The sequence below is a fragment of the Mus caroli genome, chromosome 14 (genome assembly GCF_900094665.2).
Source record: "Mus caroli chromosome 14, CAROLI_EIJ_v1.1, whole genome shotgun sequence".
NCBI lineage: Eukaryota > Metazoa > Chordata > Mammalia > Rodentia > Muridae > Mus > Mus caroli.
In genome coordinates this window covers 55867643-55890807 of record NC_034583.1, presented here as the reverse complement: position 1 = coordinate 55890807, position 23165 = coordinate 55867643, and the positions used below count along the sequence as shown (strand labels likewise).

The following is a 23165-nucleotide window of genomic DNA, read 5'->3' as shown; positions in this document are numbered from 1 at the left end:
TAGAGCCCTCTGGGAAGAGGAAACCCCTTAACTGAGAAGATACCTCCATCAAATTGCCTGGGGCGAGTCTATGGGGCATGCTCTTGGCTAATGGTTGATGTGGAAAGGCCTGGTTCTTCAGTCTCTGGGGTTTTCAGTTTTCAGTGTGTACTATGTTTGGCTTTCTGTTTCATACTCTGATCCTCCGAGTGTCTAGGTGATCTGTGCTCCTTTTGGTTTTTTTAATAGGTTGATATTTTAACTGTTAAATTTTTCCTAAAAAATAATGGAAATACCAATCTCCTATCAAGTGTTGCTAAGTAAGAAATTTAATTATTTCCACTTATGTTTAAGAAAGTACTTCCTATAAATTATGTTAAATAATGGTGGGTATATTATTTAACTTGCTAGAAATAATATCAGAATATTCTTTTTATAGAAGTAGTTCAATGACATCATTCAAAGCAATTGGTAAGGACCACGGTTCTCCACATCTCACAGAGTGCTCCAGCTCTGTGAAGGCAGGACATTCACCTTTAAGTAGTATACCAGGAGTTCATTCAGAGCTGGGTCAGCATTCAGGTTAACCAGGAAGCACTTGTCATCCCCAACCTTGATTCCAGAAGTCTGAAGAGATATGCCAAGGCTCTCAAGCTGCTTCTGCCGCTCCTGCAAACACACCAGAGAAGTGGTGATTCCCGGCACAGAGGCAGCAAGACACAGAGGATCTGACAGTCTCAGAAGACCATCATATCTTTATCCTTCAATGTTACCTACAAATAAAGTATTCTTGAGAAACATAAAGATGATCACATTTTTCTTTTTCCAAAATGTATAAAACATCTCCAGTTTGCAAGAGTGAAGGTCACCTCTATAAAGCTTACAAGGCTTTTCAAGCTGCCCCTGTCTTCTCCTTCACATCTTATCACACTCACATTCCTTCCTGTGCCACCATGAATTACACAGAGTTTAATGTCTCCTCTCAGGTCATGGCCATCAGACACTGGCCAGCTCCACAACAGTGTACATTTAAAACATAAAAATAAGTTTAAAAGTTAAAAAGTAGGGCTTGGCAAAAATGGACATCTATATCTAACCCCTCCCCGACGAGATCAGGGTCCATCAAGGAAGTAGAGACGGAAAGATTGTAAGAGCCAGGGATTGGGAAGGAGCGAGGAGAAACAGTGTCCTTGTCACGGCAGGGCCACTGTAGTCCTGAATTCCCTGGAGCTATGCTTGACTCCATACAAGATCAAGTCAGTCAACATTCCAGAATGGAGGCTGTAGGGGCTCAGGAATCCCTCTACCCTAAATTAGTGACAGCTGATGGCTGCTGAGGGAAGGAAAGTCATGTCCCAGTGAATGATCACACATCTACTAGTATGGGAACAACAGAGTTAGGGAGAAGAAGTGGGAGGTGCCTATGATCAAAATACATTGTATGCATGTATGAATTCTTAATGAAAATACATAGCTCTGTAGTGGGGTGCTTGCTTAGCATGCATGGGGTCTCAAGTTCAATCTCCACCACCGCTTGAGTCCCATAGCCAATCGCCCCAAGCACAAACCTGCGCAATCTCCTCAGTTTTCCTTAGTTTCTCCTCCCAGGTCACAGTCATTTCCTGGATGAGTTTCTCGGATTCTTCCAGGCGATCTTTCAGCTCTGGAGATTTCATTGCCTAAAAACAAAATGTCACCTCATGGCATAACTGCTCAGTGCCAGGAAAGAACAATCAGCTGGATGGGAAAGGGCAGAGACTGTCACCTGTCACTGAGCCCTCCACCACTCCAGCAAGGTGGCGGTCTTCAAGGTCCACAGAGCCTGTGCTGGGGGACTACAGACCTACCGAAGCAACCGGGGCACATCCAGAAAGACAACTTTCCTCCGACCTACCGTGAGGATCCCATTACATTTAAGAAGCTACACGCTCCAAGCCACTTGTAAAGAACTAATGATTTAATTTTAGTAGGTTGTACACCTAGACTCAAAAGCATGCTGCATCCCAATCTCTGTCTAATGTTGATTTCAAGAATTTACTCAAAGCTATGTAAGTTAGATGTGAACATGTTGCAAACTGGACAGTGTTAATAACACTTGGTCTTAAGACAGAGAAATAACCAGATGGTGACATAAATAAAGGAAATACAGAAACCTCAGCCCCAAGATTCTTAAAGAACTGTAAAATCAGGATAAAATTCAGTAGGGAAAAAAAAAAAAAAACCCAAACATGATTACAGTAACTGCTGTGACCATGTCAATCAAAACTTCTTGCCTTTCTACCAGAACAAGAGTAATGGGACAGGAAAGGGCCATGGTGTCAGCTCCACAGACAAGTCCCTGGGACAGAAACACTAAGCACAGCTCAAGCCCTGGGTGTGACACTTCATGCTTACACTGTGATCTTCAAACCTCGCTCCAGAACCTAAGCATCTCCTCCCACAGAAGGAGCACTGCACCGCTCTGGTGACTTCTCTACTTCTGTCCTGAGAGTTCACACTGCTGCTCTACGAACATAACACACCCAAAACAGGAAGGGGTGAGCTGTAAAGGAGAGGATGTCTTCTGTTCTGACCGCAGGCTAACGAACCAGGGGAGAAATCCAATTCCCTCCCCATGACTATAAGCGCAGTCAGTTTCTGCACAAATTACATCACATTTTCCTACTGTTTCTCTTTCTCCCTTCACATTCTAGTCTGTCAGCGGTCTCAACAAAAGTGGAAAGACAAACTTTTCCTACTCCCTTTAATCTCTCCTATACAATCCTTTTCAACAGCCAAAAAGAAAAAGAAGCTCCTACCGAGTACTCCTCCTACCTCTGCCTTGGTCAGCTGCTCCCGGAGCTTCTCCACCTCCTCCCGCAGATCTCGGATAATCCGAGCATTAGGATCCTCATTCACCACAGCATGATTGACGATGTGCTTTGCTCGATCTGCGTACCTCAGGGTTGAGAGGGTTTCGTCGTAGTTATCTGCAGCGGGGCTCACAGTGGCCACCATGGCGGTCTTGCTATTACCTCCCAGACTGTCCTACCAGGAAGAAAACAGTGAGGAGTCTTTTAAATTGGACGAAGATATCACATAAGAAGAAAGTTAAATCTGAAAGAATAAAACAGTTCAAGACCAAACACATTTAAGACAAAATAGGGGTTCACATGCAGACCCCCATGAGGCTCAACCCTGAACTGTCTCTTCTCTGCCAATAACTTTTTTTTTGGAGGGGGCTGGGGGTGGTGGCAGTGGCAGGGTTAGAGACAGGGTTTCTCTATGTAGTCCTGGCTGTCCAGAAACTCTCTCTATAGACCATGTTGGCCTCAGTCTCAAAGATCTGCCAGCCTCTGCTTCCAGAGCACTGGAACTAACAGCACCTCTATGCCCAGCTCTAACTACTTTTCTTAACAAACAAAAGGAACCACAAACAACCACAAATCCTTTCTTTTTTTTTTTTTTCAAAGAAAGAATAACAAAACCCAACAAATTACAGTCTATTTTTTAAGTAAAAATTAATCCAGAGATAGTATAACCCATTTAATAAGCAATGTGATACCATTCTGAGCAGTTTTGCTCACAATGAAAAGACGTCAATTGCTAACCAACCTCAGAGGAACTAGACATGCACGGTGTCAGTTCCTTTGGGGAATTTGGTAGTGCTAGGGATGGGACCCAGGGCTCCTGCACTCAGCAAGTACTGTGCCACTGAGCCACACTCCCAGCCCCAAGGAGGCTCACCTACACTCTCCTCCACAGTGTGGCCTGTCCTCATGGTACAAACAAGTTCTTGGGAACCTTGTCTGGTTCTGAAACCTAAGGGAGGATTAGAGCCCTCTAGTCTAATCCAATCCAATCCCACCAGAAGCTGAGTTCCAGAAGCTCCGTTTTCTTCCCTCTGCTAGCATTCTAGAAACTAACACATGCTCTACACAATGGCTCCCAAAGCTCATTCAAAGTACTAAAGAAGCTATTCATCCGCAGGCCCAGTAACTGTTTCCAACAGTCAGGAAAGCGAATGCTAGTCAGGACATCAAAAATAATGAGCTATGTGACTGCAGAGCGCTCACGGGGCACACATGCTCTAGGTTACATATATCTATCTCAGGCCTGAAAAGAAAAAGGGAAATCCTGTTGGTCCAGCAACAAAGTGACATAATCTGTGCCCCTTTGACAGGACCAGTAGATGTGGGCCTCCAGGAGTGTCAATGGCTGCTGTAGGCTTAAGGCTTGTTTATATAATAATGTACATATTTTATATTCCTCCTTCAAGGAATTCTACCCCCCCCCCAATGTTAATGACTCCATGATAATCAGAGACAGAATCTAGGAGGTGAAGGTGTGGCTAATGTCTCAGCAAAATGGTGTACACTGGGACCTTCAGGACAGCCCTTAAGACTGTAGAAAAGAACTCTAAAAACATGAGTTTGAAAATTTGCAATATTTCTCAAGTATGCAATATGAATTTTGTGAGGGGCTTCATAAATCTAAAGAAACAAAGGCAGCTAGACTATGAACCAGTTTGTTAAAAAAGATACAAAAGCAAGCAGATTCCTAAATTCAAGGTCATCGAATCCAGGTTCAGGTTTGGTAAAAATGGTAATTTCAGCACAGGATCCCACCCAGCTAGTTTATTGGCTGTGTTTAACAGAGGCAGACAGATCTCTGAATTCTTTTGCAATGTTAAATGAACATATGTGCTTGCTGTCTCCTAAGAATTAAGAGGCTGGGGTCACAGGATGGTGATTCATAGGATAATTAAAAGGAAACCTGGAGTAAAAGACTGGGTTGATATGTAAAATAAAAGACTGGGCTTATGATCTACAGGAGATAAGCTAACAGAAATTTTTTAGAATAGCAAGAGAGAAGTGTTTGGAAAAATGTCTAAAGCAGAACAGCGAGAGCAAGAGCAAGAGCAAAAGAGAAAGAGAGAGCTGTCTGGAGGTCTCCAGAGCAAGCAGATCAGACAGAAAGAAAGAAAGCAGATCAGAGGGGAAGAAAGCAGAACAGGAAGCAAGCAGGCTGAGAAGCCACAGAGCAGAGGCTGCCAGCTTCGACCCATGATTTGACTTGCAGTGGTTTGTTTTCACCTCTCCCAAACACCCCTCTCTCAGAACCCCTCTCCAAGCTGAGGCTGGTCCTTAGCCACCCTCAAAAAATTTTAAATTACTAAATCAACTCCCACTCCACTGACCATGCAAAAGATGTTAAAGGTCACCCCATTTCTGCAGAGACTCTCAGGCATCACAGCCTGCTGAGTCCTAACTAGTGCTGGCTCTTCCCTTGGATGGTCAGCATTTATAGACTGGCCTCTAACTGGCAAAACAGCAAAGGTGACAGAGGTGGTGGCATGTCATCTCTGATATTGAATTAAAAGCAGGTGATGCTCTCTGTTTAGCACTCCTTCTTGCTCTCAGGAGGAGCAAGGTGGCCCTACGAAGAGACCCACAGGAGTGAAAATGGAAGCAGGTCCTTGAGTTCTGCCTATCATCATGGAAGTGACAACACTCTCACACCTGATTCAGGCCTCTAGATGATTACAGCCTTGGCTTATACTTAAACTACAGCTCATAGGGCCCTGGCTCCAAGCACTTAAAACTGCCTGTGGAGTAAGATGTTACAGGTCAGTAGATAGCATTTCTATACCATGTAACACTTGGGAACATTATAAAAAAACTAAACTATATAAAAGAATCAGGACTGGGGTGATGGCTCAGTGGGGAAAGGACGTGCCATACAAGCATTAGGATCAGAGCAGATTTCCAGCACTCGTGTAAAAGCCAAGTGGACAGCAGCCCACCTATAATCCCAGAGCATGGGATGCAAAGACAGGGCTCCCTGAAGAAAGACAGCTAGACACACTAAATCAGTAAGTTCTGGGTTCACGTGAGAGACCCTGTCCCAGTGTATAAAGTGGAGAGCAATACAGGAAAAAACCCAACACCAACTAAAGTGCACACACACCCATATATACATGTTTCCAATTACACAAATGTGCACACACACTACATACACACACATAAAAAATATTCAGAGCTGAGAGAACGCTTAATCACAAAAGTGCCTGCTTTGCAAATGCAGGAACTTGAATTCAGTGCTTCAAATACATGTAAAAAGCTAAACATGGTAGTATGTACCTACAATCCCATGGAGAAAGGTAGATCCCCAGAACTTGCGGCCATGCCTGACCTACTAGATGAGCCCCATGTGTCTCAAAAACAGTGAAGGGCCTGCAGAGGTTGCTCAGCAGTTCAGAGTACTTCCTGCTCTCACAGAGGGCCTGGGTTCAGTCCTCAGTACCCAAAAGGTGCTCTATACCACCAGTTTCAGGGGGTTCTGATGCCCTCTGCCGGCTCCTACATGCTCATGGTGCATATAAACTCACACAGGCCAACATTATATTCATACAAATAAAACCTCTAAAATTATGTTTTTAAAGGTGTACAGAGCCTGAGGAACAAAATCTAAGGTTGTCCTCTGGATTCCACATGCACACACTCATGTACATAGACCCACATACATGAACACATAAAGATTCAATATCCCCTTTCAGAAATGTGACCTCAGTGAACAACGGAGTCTTAAAATTCAGAGATATTCACTACGTAACAAGAAAGCTGACTTAGATTTGGCCAATATTCACCTTTAGAAAACTCTTAATTTTAAAAATATAGTTTTTCCAATTTTAACACATATAATTTTTTTAGAGAATTTTGTAGTTTTATACATTTCTCTGCCTTTTGTGAATTCAACTATTAGCAGCCCCACTCTATTAGAGAGGAAAGCAGGATTGTTCTAAAAAACAAAACACAAAAACAAGCAAACAAACACATCAACAACATGCCTAAGAATCTAGACCTAGCAAACTGGGTATTTACTCCACCCCAGGATTTTCCACCGTGACTTCAAACACACCTCCCTTCCCACACAGACACCCACAACAAGCACATCAGGCAGCCACAACTACAGGCCTACAGGCTGAGTCAGATCACCTGACACCACTTCAAATTATTCTGTCATGACATTAGGAACAAAATAATTCACAAGGTATCAACAGCTCAATACGATCAAAAACAATATATATGTATGCTTACTCTTCCATTACTAAAAAATTTGTTTTTCAAAAAAAAAGAGAGAGAGAGAGATAATTATATTGAAGAAAATATGCTCTTATGTATAGAAAGGCAAGAAATGTAACCAATCTGGACTTCGAGAAGTACAGCCAGGACTGCTTGATTCTTTTCACTCCTAGACACTAATTTCACATTGTCAGTGCTCCAGTTTGTCATGAGGAGCCCATGCACATTCAGGATAGGAAAGTCTCAAGGACTGTGGTTCCACCTACCAGCGATGCCAGACATCCCCCTAAGGGTTACTGCACAGTCTACCCATGGGCACAGCAAACAAGAATGACAAACAGGACTTGTAACCATAACCACCAATGGTGAAAGCAAGCTGCCACTGCATGCGTCGGCAGAGAAAAGGAAACTGGGCACACCCCATGCCTGATTTACCAAATGACCAAATGACCAATGTGAGCAGCAATATGCTCACATTGTCTTGAACAAAAAGGAAAATGTAGCAAAAGAATGGGCAGGCATCCAAGAGAAAGTTTACAGTTTCTTGTTTACTCCTTAATTAAGCACATCAGACAAGCTTTGTTTCAAATGTGGCGATGCAAATTAAATGGACACTGGGAAGAAATTTCATTTTAGAAGTCAGAATTTTTCTTTTCAAGCTGAAAGAACTCTGAAATCATCTAATCGAATTACTTCATTGTGCTGCTAGGAAACTGAGACCCAGAAAAGCCGAGAGACTTACCAAATGAAGGTCAGCGTGCTAATGCAGACCAGAGCTGGGATTGCTTGCTCTTCCCCCTCTTGTGGGGTTTGCCATCTAATAGGAGAGGCAATGCTGTGTAAGAGCTAAACCCAGGGTCTAGAAGCACGAAGAGCAGAAGGAACCTAGGAGAGAAGACACTCCAGACTGGCAGGTAGAGGAGAGAGGAGCAGGAAGTGACAAGTAAGAATAAAACGCTAACGCACGACAGCCATCTTCACTCGCCTAGAGCCTACAAAGCCAGAGAGCACAGCTAGGACGAGAGGTCAGCTGGGAAGGGCCTTTGAAGCCATTCATTAAAGAACTTGGCCTTGATTCTAAGGGCCTGGAGGACAGTTACTAAAAAGACTTAAAGTTCTTGTGAATTTGGAAACAGAAGAGTGGATTGGACAAAGAAGGTCCAAGGGAAATGGTTGTCAGCTCAGTGAGAGATCCACATGACATCCACTAGAGAATTGACATTAAGAATAAAAGTGGGGGCTGGAGAGATGGCTCGGAGGTTAAGAGCACTGACAGCTCTTCCAGAGGTCTTGAGTTCAATTCCCAGCAACTACATGGTGACTCACAATCTATATAGTGAGGTCTAGCACCCTCTTCTGTCATACAAGCATATATGCAGGCAGAACACTGTGTACATAATACATAAATAAATCTTAAAAAAAAAAATTAAAAGTGGGCCAGGGAGTGGTGGTGCAAGCCTTTAATCCTAGCACTCAGGAGGCAAAGGCAGGCAGATTGCTGTGAGTTCAAAGACAGCCTGGTCTACACAGTGAGTTCCAGGACAGCCAAACTATACAGACTCAAAACTACCCTGTCTCAAAAACTAAGAAACAAAGAATAAAAGTGGGGTCAGAGCTCACAAAGTAGGAGCTAGGCACTCATAGCCACACTTGGAGTTAGGAGATCCACATTCAGACATTTGATAAACATCAAGTATGCTTCACTCCCAAGCATCTACATAAAAATCCTGGTGTGGTGGCAGAGGACTGTAATCTCAGCAGTGGGGAGTTAAACAGGCAGATCACTGGAGCACACTGGCCACTCAGCTGAGCCTAACTTCCTAACCCCGGATCCCAGTGAAGAGACCCTGGCTCAAAAGTCAAAGAAGACAACACCAAGTATGACCTCTGGTACATCCATATACACATTCATCTCTTTAAAGGTAATCCATTTTATGAGCTCAATGGAAGTCCTGCTGGGGGTGTGCTAATCTTAGACCAACACTGAAAGACAATCAGCAGGTGTGGGGTGGGAGTAGACTAGGAGTTAAACAAGAATCCATGCACTGGGTAGAGGTGGAGGGGCAAACATTACAGCTCTGGACAAAGTTTTTAGATCCCCCTACTTAGACTCTTGGTGCAAACATCAAATATATAAAACAGGAAATACAAGCCTTTAAGAAAAAAATAATAGAAACTGAACAAACATGCTTTAGTTTTAATCTGAATCATCACAAAGAAGCTGCAATTACATCTTTGGTTCATTCTTCGCATATTACAAACATCTTCCCTTACTTTCAATCAAAAACAGGCAAAATCAAATGGAGGGCCTCAATGAATCTTTACTAAGAGCACAGTTCACATAAACCAGCCACGCATGGACATGGCTGTCTGACCCCTGATTCATCAACAGGGGTAACAGGCTCAGCTTTATGGACAGCAACTGAACTGAACCAACAAGAGGCGATTGCCTGTTGTTTTAACTAAAGTCACAGTGACTATGTAGACTCTGATTTTAAATCAGGCACATCAAGGGAATGGCTATGCATGACTTGAAATGCCTCTCTGGAAGTCCGAGGAAGAAGAATATTATCAGATTTTCTTTCTGAAGACTTTGAGGCCAGCCTGATCTACAGAGTGAGTTCAGGGCAGTCAGGGCTACACAGAGAAACCCTGTTGTGAGTGCAGGGAGAAAATCCTGAGTGTGTATAGTCAGGAGAAAGTACTTCCCTTTGAAAGTACTTCAACGGCTGATCTCTAAACAGTGATTCAGTCAACGGTGGCAACCAACATTTACTAAGTTCCCTGGGGCCCCTGCTTCACTATAGTAAGAGATAATAAGTACAGTACATTTTTATCAATGAGAAAATGAGCCATGGGCTGGTGAGATGGCTCAGTGGGTAAGAGCACCCGACTGCTCTTCCAAAGGTCCGAGGTTCAAATCCCAGCAACCACATGGTGGCTCACAACCATCCATAACGAGATCTGGCGCCCTCTTCTGGAGTGTCTGACGATAGCTACAGTGAACTTACATATAATAAATAAATAAATCTTAAAAAAAAAAAAAAAAGAAAATGAGCCATCACTAAGCTACGCCAGACACAAAAAGTTATTTCCTTGTTTCTAATTATATGTGTAGCTTTCGGCAGGTGAGTTCAGCCCCTTTAGGAGCCAGAAGAGGGTGTCAGATCCCTTGGAACTGGGGTTATAGGCAACTGTGAGCTAAGCTACATGGATTCTGGGCATTGTATTGAGGCCCTCTAGAAGAGCAGAACTCTTCTAAACAACGTACCACATCTCCAGTGCCTGCTTCTCTGTTTCCAGTGAATCATGGAGAGTATGAGAAAGGCAAAAGTTTTTGTTCCACTCTGACACCTTTACAAAGTTGTCACCTATTACAAGCTCTAATCCCCAGCCTGATGTCCACTTCCCACACCACCTTCAGGAAGACCCCAGGGGACCCATCCTTTGTGGAATCACCAACACACTAGTAAGGTAACCCTTTGTGCTCTTGGCTCACCACGGGTGACAGTCTCCATTTCCTTGTGTTCCCTTGGGGCACTTATGGATGTTTTCCTTTCACATTTCTTTTGATTGTTTGCCACAGTGGAGAAGTGGCTGTGTTTCTACTCTACACTTAGCTGAAGCTTTGCAAAGTAGAAAAAACAAAGGCTCGGGGAGAATGAAACGGAAAATGAGCTCAAGCTAATCAAAGGTGTCTGTGAGCAGAACAGAGCAGGACATGAGGCAGGGGACACTGTGAGTGACCACACTGTGCCCTCACCACTTGATCCTTCTGCCCCTCAATATATAGGGGCCACTCTGTGTTCAACAACCACTTCCCATGCAGGTTCTGGAGGACAAGAATGCTATACACTAGCAAGAAATTGACACTTGCTCCTGAAAACTGAAACTGTTCACAAGCCTAAAAGCTATACAACTGAACACAGATGGAGACAAGGTCCCTAGAATTGACTAACCTACTGTTTGTTCTTCCTTTCTGCCATTGAAAAATGCTAAAAACTGGCTGGTTTTGTGTCAACGTGACACAAGCAAGAGTCAACAGAGAAAAGAGCCTCAGTTGAGGAAATCTCTATGAGGTCCAGCTCTTAGGCAGTTTTCAATTAGTGATTGATGGAAGAGGGCTCAGCACACTATGGGCAGTGGCATGCCTAGACTGGATGTCCTGAGCTCTGTAAGAAAGTAAGCTGAGCAAGCTATAAGGAGCCACTCAGTAAGCAGCACCCCTATAGAGCTTCTGAATCAGCTCCTGTCTCCGGGTTCCTGCCCTGTTTGAGTTGCTGTCCTGACATCCTTTGTTGATGAACAGCAATATGGAAGTATAAGCCGAATCAACCCTTTCCTCCCCGACGTGCTTTTTGGTCATGGTGTTTTGTTGAAGCAAAAGGATCACTAACTAAAACACTAACAAAGGACAAAGAAAATGACTCACCTTAAGCAGCCATGTGAGAACTGAATCCCGATAGGGAACAAATTTATTTTTGTTTTTGCCAGCACCCTGATCGGCCAGGGCAGAGATAACCAGACCCAGGGTTGTGAGGGACCTGCATGGAACAAAAAGCACAATTATCTAAGCCAGAACATATCGAATGTCACATTAGTTGCACGGATGGACAGCAGCCAGGTGCCCTTGGCTGCATGTAACGAGTGCTGTGGTCAGCACTTTGCTGTCTGATCTGAAGACCGAGCTCCCAAAGGCTACTGGCCATCTGAGCTACTTGAGACAATAAAAATACTTAGCACTGTTTATTTTTCATTTTTGCAGATAAAATATGTGACCTGGAAAACTAGGGTGAAGATAATAATATAACCAACAGACACCTTCAAGAAGGGTGTTCAGGGTAAAATACTGATTAGAGCAAAAGTGCTAACAAGCTGACATCTGCACACCCTAGTGCTGGAGAAGTGTTCCGTAGTTCCCACCTGCTGGCTAATGTCTCACCTCATATCTCTAGGAGCCCTGAAGAAAGGGAAGACTTGAACCCATGAAGAAGTAACGATTTAGCTTGAGGGAAAACTATGTGATGGAGCTGGCAAATGGAACACTACTTCATAAAGTCTTGGTTCTGAGATACTGACAAATACAACAGCAGACTAAAAGGGACAGCCCAATGTGGCTGGCACAGTGTCTATTCACACAGCCGAGAACCAGTGGAGGATGACTATGCTCCATGGATAACAGCAAGTCACAAGGACGAGACTGGGTTGTCACAACTGGGGGTCAAAAGAGAGTCAGTGGATCACTTAGTGAGAGGACACCAGGGGTTCTATCAAACATTCCGCAATATACAACATCCTCCACCCACAGGAAAAGGAGTCATTTAAGCCCAGTGTCAATAGGGCCATTGTTGAGAAGTCCTGACTTGACTGAGGGCTGTGCTTGCCAGTTCCATCAAACAACTCCACAGATGAGAAAATGAGCCTAGGCCATAGAAAACACTAGAAAAAATATCCAAACTGCTTACTCATCATTGCCTCAATCGTTCCAGAACCATCTTATTCTGTAAGCCCAGATGTTCCCCCATTTTTCTATCAGCCCCATAGAGTGACTCAAGAATGTGATCCTGGAACGCTTACTTGTTGATGTTGCTGCCCTCCTTCAGCCTGTCACCCGCAGCTCCAGTTTTCGTGGCTCGTTCACTGCCAGCTAAATCCACTAAGCTCAGCTTGCCCACTTTCTCTCCAGATGTCTGCAGAGAAAACCAACACATGCTACACAAGGCTAATGAGTGGTCAGAACAGGCTGACTCCCTTGAATGGCTTATTGTCTCCGGCCTTTGCCAAAGCTATCTGTCATTACTGCAAAAATTATTTTGTGCTGGCACTAAACACTGCAGAAACTACCACCTAGCACAAAACTTACACAATTTGCTAACCCAGTAGTGAGCAAACAAGGAAGAAGATGATGACCTCAGGAAAAATGCTATAAAATGCAACATTTTGGAGAAATTGGTAGAGTTTTCAGAGATATAAACAAAAGTGCTTATAAAATAAAAAGTTTAATGATTTAAAACTATGCTTAAAATTTCATAAATGTTAGCCCAAGACAAAATACTTACATTCTTGGCTAATATTAAAAACAAAAACAAAGAATCCGACTTTTGTGTGACAAATTTGTTCAAAAAGTCAAAAACATTTTCTAAACACTTTTATCTTATTCAGCTGATCAGCTTAACTTTTCCACATTTGCTGTGGTCTTTGACAGTGGTGTCTTCTTCCACCAGATCGAACATGTGACATGCTTTATGCTTTACCTCATCAGCAAAACAGAACATAAGACAGCGATGTCAGAGGCTATGGATGCAAGCACTGTGGAAACTTTCCTTTAAAATCTGTTCTCATCGGCTGGGAAAGTAGCTCTTGGCAGAATGTTTATCTGGCGTACAGAAGGCCCTGGGTTCTGCTCTCAGCACTGCAAAAGTACATTTATACATTTCCATAAATAAACATTACAAAGGGATATTTTGCTTCCCAGATCAAAAATACTTACGTTTTTAAAAAAAAAAAAAAAAGTCCGGACTGGAGAGATGGCTCGGCAATCAAGAGCACTGGCTGCTCTTCCGGAGGTCCTGAGTTCAATTCCCAGCAACCACATGGTGGCTCACAACCATCTGTAATGGGATCTGATGCCCTCTTCTGGTGTTCATGAAGAGAACTATAGTTTACTTAGATACATTAAAGAAATTAAAATAATAATAATAAAAGAAAAGAAAGTCTTTAGTATGTTACGTTTTTTGTTTCGCTTTACTCTAAAAAGGAAATCAACGACAGAGAACTTTTTGGTTTTGACATTGATCTTGATGTGGAGGAAAAACATTATTTTTCAGCAAAGGAGAAGCCTGCTAGCATGAAGCACCTCGCCACGTTACTTTTGCTTCACATAATTGAGAGTGAGGTCCTGAGGGATGGACATGGGAAATCATTCTTCACATGGAGAGAGAGAGAGAGAGAGAGAGAGAGAGAGAGAGAGAGAGAGAGCGAACACGTGAGCTACCAGCAGATGTTCAACGTGCCAAAGGCCTCAGCAGCTTCACAAGGTTCCAACCAAACGCTCAAAGGGTGCTCTACACATTCAATGATTGCTATGGCATTGCATTCTTCCCTAACACAAGCTGCTCCTTGACCTCTTGGCTGTTTAGCAGCAGGGATACCGGCAAAGGTGTCTCCACTGAAAACAGCCATCTGGGTATAAAGTGGCTGGGCCAGGTCAAGCAGCTTGTGTAATTCAGCCTCACTGTCCTCTTGCTGGAGAGTGGGAACTATGCCTAGTCCAAGACTCCCTTGCAGCCAGGCCGCAGGATATGACATTGCTCCTTTAGACCCTCTTGCTAAAGACTGGAAAGCAGAAGTTAAGTGTCTTCCTTGGCCTTTTTTCTGCCATCAGGGAAGTCATGAAATCTAAGTTTTCAGGACATTCTACAACTTCCGGGTGCTAAGAGGCAGCTTCACTGACAGAAGCAATTTCTTTATTCCTGAATAAAGCTATGTGTGTCCCTTGTGGTTTTAGGAGTGACTCCTAGAGTGGCTATAGACCCCAACCCTCTTGGGGTATTCCAACAGTGCTGTAGCTACAGTACAGCAGCTTCTGTTCCTGCTAGGATCTTCTGTCCTGAGTCCTGACCAATAGTCTGGATCAGGCCTTCAATTTAGCTAGCAAAGAGAATAGGCTAAACCAGTAATTCTCAGCCTGTGGGTCACAACCCCTTTGAGGATCATATATCAGATATTTACATTACAATTCATAACAGTAGCAAAATTACAGTTATGAAGTAACATCAAAAATGTTATGGTTAGAGGTCACCCCAACATGAAGAACTGTATTAAAGGGTCACAGCATCAGGAAGGTTGAGAGCCACTGGACTAAATCATGATCATTTCAGAAGCTACTCACCCCAGACTTCACATCATACAGAGTATGTGTCAGGGTGATTTTGAAGACTGCATGGGAACGGCTACTTTCCTCATTCATGTTGGTTGCAGCAACTGTCCGAGACTTGTTGCCCTCAGACATCAGAGACTCAATATCCTAAGTGAAAACAGGTCACAGGAACTTACTCATTATTTGTGAATAAGCATGACCCCTCTCACAAGCACCCAAGTTTTTGCAGGTTATATTTTGTTTTTCCACAAGAATATAAGAGCCCATACTATTTTCAAGGGCCAACTAAAGTGCTTCACTCACTGCAGACACAGAAGCACATGGCAGCTTTGACACAAACAAGTTTAGAAGCTAGACTCCCTCAACCCACAGATAGGATCTTACAAGGTACCTCAGGCTAGCCCTCACATTCATTCTATAGCTCAGGCTGGCCTCAATCTTGTGATCTTCCTGCCTCTGCTTCCACAGTACTGTATCACAGGTGTGCCATGCACAGCATTAGACACAATACTTCTGAGCGACATAAGATGAGAGCCAAACAATAATAATAAATGCCTTTAATTGTAAAAGCAATACAAGCTTATTACCAAAACAAATTATATAAAAAACAAAATATAAGAGTTTAACCCCTTTACCCAAACACATTATGTATATGTTTGGTATTACCGATTAAAAAAAAAAAGCATAAAGCTGGGATACTAGAAAAATTGCTATGGTTTGCGGGGAGAAAGGCAGTTCTGGGAATTGAACTCAAGGCCTCAGACACACTACATAAATGCTCTACCACTGAGCTATCTTTAGCTCAATATTTGTTTGTTTGTTTGTTTGTTTGTTTGAGACTGGGCCTAAATATGTTGCTCGGGCTGAATGTTAAACTCATTCTGTAGCCCAAGCAGGCCTTGAACTCTCCATCCTACTGCCTTAGCCTCCTAAAGAGCTGCAAAGACATGGCTATGTCACCAAGGCTGGCTCAGTTTTTCCAAATGCTATGCGCTAAGGCCATACACCTTTAGTCCCAGCACTCAGGAAGCAAAGCAAGTGGATCTCTAAGAGTTTGAGGCCAGCCTCATCTATGCAACAATCCCAGGTCATTCAGGGTAGCACAGTGAGATCCTGTCTTTCCCTCACCCCACAAAAGCTACAAGCTCTGAAAAAGTGACTGAAGCAATTAGAGTTTGGCTTCATTAATTACAACACAAATTATTATCTCCTACGCTGGGAATGGAGCCCAAGATCAGTGCAATTGCTTAGCATGCACGAGGCCGGGGTCTAATGCCTGGCACCGCAGCAGTAATGAATAAATACACACACACAGCAAAGTCCTCTCCAGGGGTGTGTGAGATGAGGAAGCAGAGATGGAATATGTGGAAGTGCTGCTCAGTTGCCTCCCACCACTCAGTGTTCTTTCCAGTGAAGGCATCTCTCTTCCACTAAGTCTGCTGAGGCAGAGATAAGAGGCTGTATTTCCCAGGTCTCTGCAGCCCAGCCTGGCCACATGATGAACTTGAGTGTAAAGCAGACCATCTGGGTGACCCTCCTTAGTGGAAGCAGACACGCCATCATATGTCTACTATAAGAGGCATTAGCAGAGCACACATAGTACAGCATCTCCCTGTGGAGTAGGGAAGGACCTGCGTCCCTCCCAACAGCTTGGAGCCATGACACCAGCCTCGGAGTGCCTATGTCAGACTATGTCATTGTTTAAATGACTGCTTAGTTTTAGATCCATTCATTCATATGTATACTGAAAACACCCATCATACACCAACAGGTACTTTCCTAAACACTAAGGATGCATAACACAACATGCAGTAATCCATACAGAAACAGAAAATCCTGTTACTTTTTTATGATGTATATGCTTGAACACAATCTTAAAGTTGCCAAACATATAGAAAACTTTCATGTCATAGTTTTGCTATGACAAAAGAATGATATATTAAAAAGAATGATATTTAGTAAAAACTTCAACATAACAAATAATCTCAAGGCAAAATCATTAGATTCAAAAATATCAACATAGGCAAAACATTTTCTAAAACTTTCCCAAGCCCATTCTGGATCATTAGTTCTGAAGATCCAGAGGCCTCACTGAATGTAGCTGGCATTTACTGACTATTCCCCATTATCACTTTGAAGTTTTTTGTAGAAAGAGAATTATTAAGTGTTGGTATTATAAATTTAATTTTAAAAATGTAGCACAGGACCAGAGAGATGACTCCAGAAAACCTGAGTTCCATTCCCAGCACTCACATGGCAGCTCACAAAACTGTCTGTAACTCTAGTTCCAGGAGATCTGATGCCCTCTTCTGGCCTCAGGGGCATCAGACACACAGACAGTACACAAGCATACATGTAGGCAAAACACTCATACATCAAATCAAAGTAATAAAATTTAAATAACTATCCAAAAATAAAGAAATGTAATGAGCCAAAATGGCAGTCAATTGAAGCACCTTACAGAGAGGATGCTGTTACCTTGTAGCTTGTGACAGCCAGTTTAGAAAGTCCATCCACGTAGGGTCCCAACACACTGTGCTCTCTCACTTTCAACGTCTGACGGCTTCTGTCACGACAGAGACAAGGTCCATTAGAGACTTTTAGAAAGACTCAATTGTGCGTCACAGAAACACACACACGCACTTCTAGAGAGACCCCCTAATACAGAAGAGCAGATCACTGGATCCTGCAAAGATTTAAACCTAACTTTAAAATCCTTGCTGAGAAGAAAAGCTTGATAATGTGGCAAAATACCACATCGCTCAAAAGGGTAAGCGTGGGAAGTCTATTTACTACTGCAAAGAATGCAGAGTCAAATAAATACCAACAATCTCCTTGTCATATCACAGAACCAGCCTCAAAACAGAAGCTCTGTAAGTATTAACTACACAAGAAAGAAAAACCACAAGCCTAACTCAGCTGTGAACAAAGATACAAAGACAACAAAGGGCTCTCCCTTTGTTTTAAAGAGAGATTTAAAGGCACAGTGGAGATCTTATCTACAACTTGTCTGGTTGTCCTAACAAGGGGGTCTGCACACGTTATCACACTGACACACCAGAGGAAAGGGGGAAAGTATGACTGTTTCAACAAATACAAAAAGTAAACGTTTGTTGGTTTTTAAACCAAACCTCCCAGCACACATGGAGCTGTGGCCCCCTCAGGGTTCTGAGCGAATCCCAGGAACACCTGTCCAGGCACTGGCTAAAGAGCACCAAGTTTTAGTCAGGAGGGGTAAACCCTAAGACCCACCAACAGGATGGTGACTACAGCAGTCATCGTGTAAATCATTATTTCAAAATTGCTGGGGGTGGTTCTCATTTGTTCACACCACATCATAAAAATAGAAAAATGACAATTAAGGTAAAAGATACAGGAAGTCATTTCATAATGTCTACATATCCCAAAATACCCAAACTGTACTCTATAAATGAAAGTACTATTTATAAAAATTATTTTTTAAAAAGAATACTGACTAATAGTGAAATCCCGAGTGATTATAGTTTTTTTGTTTGTTTATATCTGTACTTTTTACTATGTGTTCATTTGGCCATAGAGAGGGGTTGTCTTTTCAAAATAAATAATGAATTAGAGTGCTTAAAATTCTGTGGTGTTTTTTGCTACACTGTAAGGGTCATGCTCCTCAATCTAACACGCGTGCTCTTTTACAATCTGTCCCCCCCATAGCCTTGTCTCCGAGTCTGCTCATCCCTACCAGAGATCACCATTTATTTGCCTAGTAGACTTTGGGCTCTAGAAGAAAAGAATACCTTGTATTAATAATAGTTTCGGGGTCCACAGTTCTTACTATAATCCCTGGCACCTAAGAGTCACTCAGAGAATTAACACACTTGGCTAACAAAGTAGAAACAAAAGTAAGGTACCAACAAGGACTTGCAAGGTATCAGCTGAGCTTGGAGAGAGAGAACAGGTAGGGTGGGCTTGGAGACAGTACAGGTCACAGAGAACCTGGAACCCTATCTACTCCATCCACCGTATGGGAATGAAGCAGAGGTACTGGATGAGTAAACGAACAGTTCAGCAAAGTGGGGAGACCAGGAAATGGCTCTGCCACCCAAAAGCTTCCCTGTCTTCCAGCATATGGACCACACCTCAGTATTTCTAATGGATTCAGAATCTCTAGCATCCTGGGTTCAATGGTACATGAATGCAGATGCTGACAAGTGGTCCTGTAATATTATGTGATTTCAGCTCCAGCAGACACAGCACAAGATTGCTGCTCAGCTCGTACACCAGGATGCAGTCTGCTATTAACTTCTAGCCTTTCAGTATTCCCTTAAAAAAAAAAAAAAAACTGTGTATGTGTATGTATGTGGGTATATGTGCATGTGTAGGCACGTCTGTGAACAGGTATACCTATGGAGGCCAGAGGTCAACCTCAGGTGTCATTCCTTGGATGTTTTCCAACTTACTTTTTAAGAGAGGGTTTCTCACTGGGACCTAATCTTGATGACTGGCTAGGCCAGCTGGTCTTTTAGCCTCAGGTGTATGCCTGTCTCTGCCTCCTCAATACTGGGATTACAAGCATAGAGCACAGATCACACACAATTTAAAAAAAAAAAAAAAAAAAGCACTAACAGGGCTGGTGAGATGGCTCAGTGGGTAAGAGCACCCGACTGCTCTTCCGAAGGTCCAGAGTTCAAATCCCAGCAACCACATGGTGGCTCACAACCATCCGTAACGAGATCTGGCGCCCTCTTCTGGAGTGTCTGAAGACAGCTACAGTGTACTTACATATAATAAATAAATCTTTAAATTAAAAAAAAAAGCACATCTTTGATCCCAGCACTTGGGAGACAGAGGCAGGCTTGGCCTACAGAGTGGTTTCCAGGACAGCTAGGGCTACACAGAGAAACCCTGTCTCAAAAAAAAAAAAAAAAAAAAAAGATTTCTAGGAATCCAACTCAGGTCCCCATGTTTGTACAGCAAGCACTTTACAACCTAAGCTGTCTCCTCAGTGCCATGCCCCTTTTTATGTGAACAGGTATTTTGTCTACATCTGCGAACAATTTATACAGTGTTCACAGAGGCCAGGAGAGGACAGACTTCCCCTGGATCTGGAGTCACAGACAATGTGAGCCACCAGGTAGATATTAATAATTGAACCCATGTTCTCTGAAAGAGCAGGAGTGCTTTTTTAGCCACTGAGCCATCTCTCCAGCCTTCCTGGCCCCTTTTTCTTAAAAACAATGTATATCTACCACATTATGTCTCAAGCAAAACAAGATTTCATTAATATACATTATAGTCACTGAATTAATAAAGTCAGTGCTTGAATTTTAAGAATGAAGTTTTCTCAAATACTCTGGGTGAAATGAAATCTGATTTACTACTTTTAATCCATTATTTTAACTTTTCAGAAACAAAAATGTTTATAGGCTCTGGAGAGATGGCTCAGCTGTTAAGGGTGCTTGCTGTTCTTGCAGGGGGCTGGAGTTCTGCTCTCAGTACACACATCAGACTGTTCATAACTACCTGTAACTCCAGCTCCAGGGGATTCCATACCCTCCTCTGACCTCCACTGCAAATGTGATCTACACTCAGAAATACATGTATACACATAAATACAAGTTTTTACATTTAAAAGGGGGTTTTTTTTCTTCTTAATCTTCTAGAAACTTCCGCAGGAAAACCCACAGCTAGAATGTGTTAAGTGCTTACTGTGTGCTACAAGTTCTGAGACCTGGAGCATATCATGCTCTCAATCTTCACAACAGCCCTGTGGGCCACTGTGTGATAGCATCACACATTCCCTATATAGTTCTCCTAGAAGGTGCAAGGAACCTGCTCAACCACAAACAAGAGGACCTGGCTCCTGAGCTCTGTAACTCCAAACAAACAAGAGAGCACTAAAGACAAAGCACACCTGATGCACTGAAGCCAGTTCACTTAGGTGAATCAGGTATGAAAAGCAATGAAGCCAGCCAGTTTACTGTTTCTGGGAAGTGTAGGTCTGAGCTAGATCTCAGGGAAAGTGGCCGTCTTTGCAGAGGTCAAAATACAAGAAAAGCACTGAAGGCAGAATTAAAAAAAAAAATGTAAGCCCGGCGTGGTGGCGCACGCCTTTAATCCCAGCACTCAGGAGGCAGAGGCAGGTGGATTTCTGAGTTCGAGGCCAGCCTGGTCTACAAAGTGAGTTCCAGGACAGCCAGGGCTACACAGAGAAACCCTGTCTCGAAAAACCAAAAAAAAAAAAAAAAAAAAAAAAATGTACAGGGAGCAAAATATGGGTACCTGAGTCATGGCAACCCATCTCTGGCCTCCTGCTATAACATTTTGGCTCTACACACCCTATCCTCCAGCTGCACTGAATGTTGATCATCCTGTAAATGGGTGACAACCAGACACCTCCACAGGCTGGCACAGGCTGGTCTCACCTCACTTCTCAGTGGATAAACTCCTACAGCACAGGGCCACCAGGCACCTCCGTGGAATCCTCTCTGGGCTCTGGGAGAGGCCATCTTTCCCTTTTGCCCTCTATTTTGTGTTGGCATCCCTCACAAGCAAAAAGCAGACTGCACACTGTTCTAACTTGTTAGCAAAACTCATTCTCTCCAGACTATGGGCTCTTTCTCTGAACTGCACGGTGCCTGCCATTGTAAGAATGACTTGATAAACAGTGAGTAGGTAAAGTTTGGACAGCCGTATCAAGTACCAATTCAAGCCCCAGCTTGAAGGGCATACTGGCCAAAGAAAGATGGCTGTGAGGCACTGAGATCTGTTTGCTCTTGCTTAAGCCTCACTGGGATTCTCTGCCTCTCATATCATCTTTCCTGGGCCACCTTCCTGATCCAAACCCAGCTCACTATGCCCTCCTGGGCTGTAACCCCATGGCTCTCTGACCCAGTTAATGGGGTTTCACATGAGCCACAGCCACAGCCACAATCACTGCTCCTCACTCCCTCTCCCCCCTGGCCCGTCTCCGTCCCTGCTCTGCAGTACACAGGTTCCTCAGCTACCTCTCTCTGCTTGTTTCCCTCCTGGCTGCAGGGTAAACAAAGGGATTCTGAGGGCCTCCTTGTACTCTGAAGCAGTTCTCTTTCAAAGTCAACTCCATGAAGTCATGGCACTTCCTACCCCAAGTGGGAGGGAGGACTTTCAGATTATTTTAAGACCAGGTTCCAAACTCTGCATTTACCTCACCCCTCGCTTCCCCCTCAGGCCTGAAACCAACCACAGAAATCCAAAATTTATTGCCTTAAAAAAAAAGAAAGAAAGAAAGAAAAAAAAAGAGTCTGTGTCACTGAAGGCTCAGCCACACTCATCCTAAATGACCACTTTCGTCACCTGTTTTGTCTGTGGTTTTAGGTGATGAGAGGACAGGCAGCATGGCACAGTGCAGACCTGAATCATCACTCTCCCAGCTCTAACGACCCAGAACTGGCCGTGGGGAGCTGATCCTTGTAAACATAAGTCACATAAACATAAATATGAACAGCAGAGCTAGGTCATCCTCCACTACAGTTCAGTTACAAACTCTGTGAAGCCGCAGTCTGTTATGTCTGCTTGCAGAAAGACACAGCACTCAAGCATCCACATTTTACCCTTTGGGGTCAAGAAGGTCTCGGACTTTTTCATTATAAATCTCCATGTACGACACTTCGACTTTAAAACTCTGTTCTTCATTTTCCTCTTTCTGGGTTCGTTCAAAGAGTCCACTGCAGAGCCTTGGGATTAATCCAGGTTGGTCAGCGGTGCCCATCATGGTGTAAGACTTTCCAGACCCTGAAAGACAAAGAGCAGCCATTAATACTTCTTGGAGAAGTTTAAGGCATCTAATCCTCTTTCTAATAACTACAATCAATTTTTAGGACTTAGCAAAATATAACAAATATCCATGTACATAAAGTAAGAAGAGCACAGTAAGGATGGAACATTCAGAAGCTTCCCATTACTTGTATAGAACAAAAGTAGACGTGGTCTAGAAAGAAAAAAGCCCAGCCAGGCAGGATGGCCTGAGCCTCTCATCCAGCAGGAGACAGGGGACGGAGGGTCAGTTCAAAGCCAGCCTCCAATAATCACCATGGATCAGGGAAGGAAGGAAGGAATAAAGGAAGGGAGGGAGGGAGGGAGGGAGGGAGGAAGGAAGGAAGGAAGGAAGGAAGAGAAGAATGAAAGAAACATATGTTATATAGATACTCCTAACTACTGAAATCAAAATACAAAAGTCACAGGTACTCATGGGCTTCAGGGCAAATCAGCTTACTGCCCTTTTGTAATAG

The 23165-nt window shown here is 43.3% G+C and overlaps 1 protein-coding gene across 3 annotated transcripts in view; it reads right to left on the bottom strand.

The window, feature by feature from the left end:
- Positions 1-23165, bottom strand: part of Kif13b (kinesin family member 13B) — a 159657-nt gene that overhangs the window by 73607 nt on the left and 62885 nt on the right. For all 3 annotated transcript variants that reach the window (XM_021181269.1, XM_021181270.1, XM_029469046.1), the window contains exons 6-13: positions 22488-22668; positions 17401-17488; positions 14935-15069; positions 12621-12733; positions 11476-11587; positions 2794-3006; positions 1548-1658; positions 514-648 (exon numbers count right to left, since the gene is read on the bottom strand). In XM_021181269.1, the coding sequence (XP_021036928.1) occupies positions 514-648; positions 1548-1658; positions 2794-3006; positions 11476-11587; positions 12621-12733; positions 14935-15069; positions 17401-17488; positions 22488-22668 (1088 nt within the window). The remainder of the gene's footprint in view (positions 1-513; positions 649-1547; positions 1659-2793; positions 3007-11475; positions 11588-12620; positions 12734-14934; positions 15070-17400; positions 17489-22487; positions 22669-23165) is intronic.